This window comes from Gavialis gangeticus, unplaced genomic scaffold, assembly GCF_001723915.1.
Source record: "Gavialis gangeticus isolate Ggan-Ray unplaced genomic scaffold, GavGan_comp1, whole genome shotgun sequence".
NCBI classification, from domain to species: Eukaryota; Metazoa; Chordata; order Crocodylia; family Gavialidae; genus Gavialis; species Gavialis gangeticus.
The window spans coordinates 68,316,623-68,321,930 of NW_017729033.1; the positions used below are offsets into that span (position 1 = coordinate 68,316,623).

The 5,308-nt window shown below is 39.0% G+C and overlaps 1 protein-coding gene across 1 annotated transcript in view; it reads right to left on the reverse strand.

Annotated features, from left to right (window-relative positions):
- NFXL1 (nuclear transcription factor, X-box binding like 1) overlaps positions 1–5,308 on the reverse strand; it is a 106,801-nt gene that overhangs the window by 20,118 nt on the left and 81,375 nt on the right. Inside the window, exon 20 of the mRNA XM_019525858.1 lies at positions 4,343–4,429. Coding sequence (XP_019381403.1) covers positions 4,343–4,429 — 87 coding nt within the window. The remainder of the gene's footprint in view (positions 1–4,342; positions 4,430–5,308) is intronic.

Sequence of the window (5,308 nt, forward strand, 5' to 3'; positions counted from 1 at the left end):
AAAAAAAAAAAAAAAAAAAAAAAGGAACAAAGTGTGATTTTTTTTTAAAGGAAAGCCACACTGAAAACAAGCAAACAAGCTTGTCAGCCACATGTACTGAAAGTGTGGCATGAAAAAGCTTACTACTACCAAGTCTCTTGATCCTTTACTGCCACCTAATGGTAAGGCAGCAGATCTTGAAATAGCCGAGTTTAAAAGTATACATTCCATGAAGAAAAGGAGCAAAAAGAGACACTCGTATACAGAAACAGAGAGGGTCTCAAAACTATTAGCCTATTGTGGCTCAATTTGAACCAGTGAGAAAAGATTATAAAAAAATGTAGTCTTGTTGCACTTCTGTCTTCTCCACTAAGATAAGGCAGAAGAAGAAAAAAAAGAAGAGCACTTTCAGGAAAAAAACATGCATTAAAATCTCAAATTACCTCAAAAGTGCACATTCATTAGACACTATTATGTTGGCTAGTACAGTTAACACATCAGTGATTTTTGGAGACCGATGGCCACCTCTATGATCCCTTATAAATGGCTCAAGTTTTTAATGGGCATGCTGTTCAATCTTGACATGCTGTACTGAACTATAATTACATGGAGTGCACACAATAGGAGTTCAGTCTACCTTGCCATTATTGAGCCATCACAAACTGCAGAATATCACTTAGGAAGGAGAATTTATATAGCACTTTACAACTTCAAAAAATAGACTAATTCATACTCTTACGAGAGACAGGTACTTGTAGTTTTGTGGCCTTGGGAATGAAAGAACCTATCTGTGATACTACTTGCAGTAAATTCCAGGAGTCCTTGGCTCCTGATTTCGTGCTCAATGCACTAGCAATTCTTCTCTGAAAATTACAATATATGTAAATGGAGTATACATTCCCTAACATTTTCTTTATAATTTCCTTGTAATGTGTTAAGAACTAGCATTTTTGTTTTTAAACTTAGGTCACTGAATTAAACCAGACCAAGAACTTGAGTGGCCAGATCACTTGTTGCCACTCAATGACCACTGGAGTTGCCAAAGAGTCTGGTTATGTCTACACAACAGTATGTATTTGCATCTTGGCTTGCATGCATACAGACACATATTAGCTAAGCCTGCTTTTGTGTATTCCTAAAAAAAGAGGTGTGCAAGCCCCAACACCTGGTACCCACAGCCACACTTTTGCCACTATGACTTCTGGGAGCATAAACAATGGTTTTCAGTAATCGCACCACCTAGCGCTTCTCTAAGAATGTTTGCAATGTCCTCTGGGAGAACCTGTCAGCCCTTGTGCAGAAGTGGTTTTAGCAATGAACCACTTTACACAAGGCATTTCGAGCTCTATATGCTCCTCATTTTTGTTCTTTCACTTGGGAACTGAGCTACAGACCTCCTACTTATGGTTTAAATGCTTATTAAGTAGGGTAAATGTTCTGCAAGACTCTGGATGATATTTCAGCAGCTCTTTCTGAACCATGTAGAGCACCGAGGATTTTGAGAGGGTTATACTCATGGTAGAAGGGAGACAACACATGCTGCAGATTCCCCATGTACATCTGGTGTGGGATAACTAGCCCATTGAGATGCAAACTGCATCATTATGAAGATGTTGGATAACCAACAGTAGTTCCACAACTCTCATATGAGTAAATGGGCCTTCCTTGTGCTTCCTAGGCCACTGTGTAAGCCCTCTGTACCAGTGGCAAGGTGCACAAGTGAGAAATGCCCTATACATTCTAGTTGGCATGACTAAGCTGACCCTTAAAGACTGTAGGAGTGTTGCTGTTGAAGCCATGATGGTCCAGGGAAATTACAAATCAGCAAGATGCATTTATAGTAATACCTTTTATTTGACCAACTATATAAGTTGGGAAAGATTTCAGGTGAGCTTCTGGGCACAAAAAAGTGGGTACACAAGTGAGAAATGCCCTACCTGACCACAGTCAGTTGCCAGTGCTGCTGAAACTTGGTTATCCCAGACTTCTAAATCTCTAAGCAGCAAGATTTGCTCGGTAATATCTTTTATTGAACCAAGATATTACTGAGAAAATCTTGCTTCTCAGAGAATGGGCCCCAACAAAGTTTGAGAAGCCTTCAATGATGCTTATGTGCCCACTTCTTCTCTACCAGAAAGAATATACAATTATCAGCCCCAAAGAAATTGAACCTCAACCTCAGACAACCCAGCAAAAAAAAGTTTAAGTATATATGTACCAGTTTTAGGCATGTGGTGGACTATGCATTTGGCAGACCAAGTGCAAGGCAGTGCTGCCTACAATACTATTTGGTGTACCAATACGGTATGCAATTTTTGTTTCTGTAGCATGATATGTGCCCTGCAAAACATCTGCCAGATTATACCAAGAATCTCTGAACGAAGTAGTCAATAAAGTGGTCATTTGTAGGCCCTGTACATGCAGCCTACATCATGCCATTGTTGGACTTGGAACAGGTGAGTAATGGAAATAAATGCACCCACATTTCAGGATGATTTGGGTATAAAAAAAAAAAGGAAAGTCATACTGGGTGCATATACATATGCAATTAGCATCATGCAATAAACTTTGGAGCAGTTAGCACCGGAGGAAACTGCTCCTGGGTACAGCATCTGCATGTGCACTCAGGACAGCAATAATCTGAATCAAGGCAGAGCATCCCCAGGCTGGCAGGGGATACTGGGAAGTCAGCCCAAAGTTCTGGGTGGTGGAAGGGCTTGGCTGGGGCATGAGCGTACAGAACATGCAGAGCCATGTGGCTAGGCAGCAGGCAGCCCCTGCAATTAAGCACCCTCATGCCCCAACCAGACCCTGTCACCATCTACACATGCATTTCAGCACAGTTACCTACTCTTCCATAAGACAGTACTGTCCCTGGCATCACTATCTTACGGCAGAGTTAATTAATTTACTGCACCCTAATACTGGAGCACATGTAGATGGGGATGCTTTACTGCAGAGCTAATTAGTCTACTCTGCAGTAAAGCACATGTGTAGATGCACCCACTGATGAGGACTGTTGTACTGTAACCCTTGCAGCATGCATGTATAAGTTATTGGCCAATAATTTGGTATTTCATATAATTTGGTTCTATGACAATTTAAAACTTTCATAGTTACAAGCTCCCTAACTCTCCCAAGTACTCACATACCAAAGTCAATTCATTAATAACGTTAAAAGTATATAAAGAAAAAGAAAAATATGAATAAATACAACACTGAAGGCGTATCAGCTTTGTCAAGACCAATGCAATCTTTGTACATGTACAAAGTAAAATACATTCCTAATGTACACAAAGTAGGATAACTGAGCATTTCAGACCCTTTTCCTTTCCCCACACTGAGAAGTACTAGTGGCATGAGAATACTGACATTACAATTACACACAAGGCCAGAGAATGTCACTCTCCTAAGAAACTGAAGTCACACTGGCAATATTCTAAATGAGAATCACCTATAGTTAGTAAAGGTCTTGTTCAGAATCCTTAATTACACAGCCAATTAGCGATACTCATCTATCATTTAATGGGTATAAATGCACAGTAAGTGCACTGACCTCAGATTTACTGCAGGTTAACCTCAGTGTGAATGAGCTCCCAATTTAGCTGAATGCATTTTCAACCAGCTATTAAGCTAGTTCTATATCCCAAGCACAGCTATTCTAAATAATTGCAATAAATACAAAGCTAACTTTGCAGTGCTTCAAATAAGCAGGGACAAATTCTATCCATACATAGAAACTGTGGTTAACATTAAGGCAGTTCCTTCAAAGAGGGTGATAGAGCCTTATCCTGTTTTGAAATGCAGGGTATCACAACTTAAACCAATTCTCCTGACAGAAAGAAGTCAGAGTCCGTGCAGTGAAATCCAACAATCTGCAGGGCTGGGACCTAATTTATTTTCCAAACTTCAAGGATACTATTTCTCATTCTGCAAAAAAATGCAAACCCATCCCCCAAAGAAAGCACGAACCAAGTTTGCTATAAAATCAACTATATACAGACTCTGAAGCATTTTTCATTCCTCCCACAGATTTTGCCATTGGAAGCCAAATAGTGCTCCACTATTTAAGAGGAAAGAACCAGTTTTACCAACTTCCTGAGATGTACAAGATAAAGTTAGTGTATTATTTTAGCATAGCCAACTAACTAATCAAAGCATAGGTAGTCTGTCTACAGGCTATATGCAAACCTATTATTCCACATTAAACAGAAAGCAATAATCTGAAAAAGCAGCTGTTAAACATGCACATTTGATTTGATTATGTTTTATTTCTTGCTGGTCCTGTCTTGAAAAATAATTTTGTGCTCATTTTTTTTCTTGAAGCAGTGAGAATATATTATAACCACAAGAGACACATTACCTCAGATGCTTTCCGTTTCATTTCCTTGCATAATGCGTCACATTCTAGTGAAACCTGGCCTTCTTGTACCTTGCTGCATTGCAATTCCTATAATAGGGAAAAACTACAGATTTAAATCATTTCCTCATATGAAAGTTTAAATTGTAGTTATTTTCATCATAAGACATTGAGAGACAGCTATTTGTTAAAACACAACCATAAAACTAATTATGAGACACTTTCAAAACTATAATATAGCGCTTATAATTCAAATGCGTTTTCATTTCTCACTCTTCCTGATAATAGTAAAGATGACAGCTTGAGTACAACCAAATGTTAACTTTACTCTTCCCTTCCGCCCCACGCTACATCTTGCTTATCTGTTTACTTAAAAGTAAAAATTCTAATTGCCCTACAGTTAGACTCATGTAGGTCAGATGCCCAGCACTCATACAGAGCATCAATGACTTCAAAATGGGACTCCCATTGGACTAGACGACACATTCACTGAAGCTGCAGGACAACTGCTGGCTCCAATAAAGAGGCCTCCAAGGAATGCATCTGTGAGAAGATTTGCTACTTGTACAGTCCTTCCACTGACTGAGCAAGGACTTTCCTTGAAAGATACTGTAAAGCTATTTGAGGCTGTATTAACATTTAGCCCCTCCATTCCCTTCTGTGCAGTGACTGCAACTATCTATAGCCAAAAAAAAAAAAAAAAAAAAAATCCACAAGCATTCTGTATGCATTTATTTCCCAAAAATATAAAGGCACACAATTATCCACAATGTAAAGCTTGCAAATCTTTAGGAAAACAAAAAGGGATAGCAGGGCTCAGTCTACTAACTTTCCCTTTTTGTTTTTTTCTTTTACATCTTCTGTTACATCTAGGGCACTGCTACAAGTTCAAAAAGAAGCTGGATAGAAACCAACTATAGAGTTGTTAGACATTTGTGAACACTACCTTCACAGCTGGGTGGCTGTTTT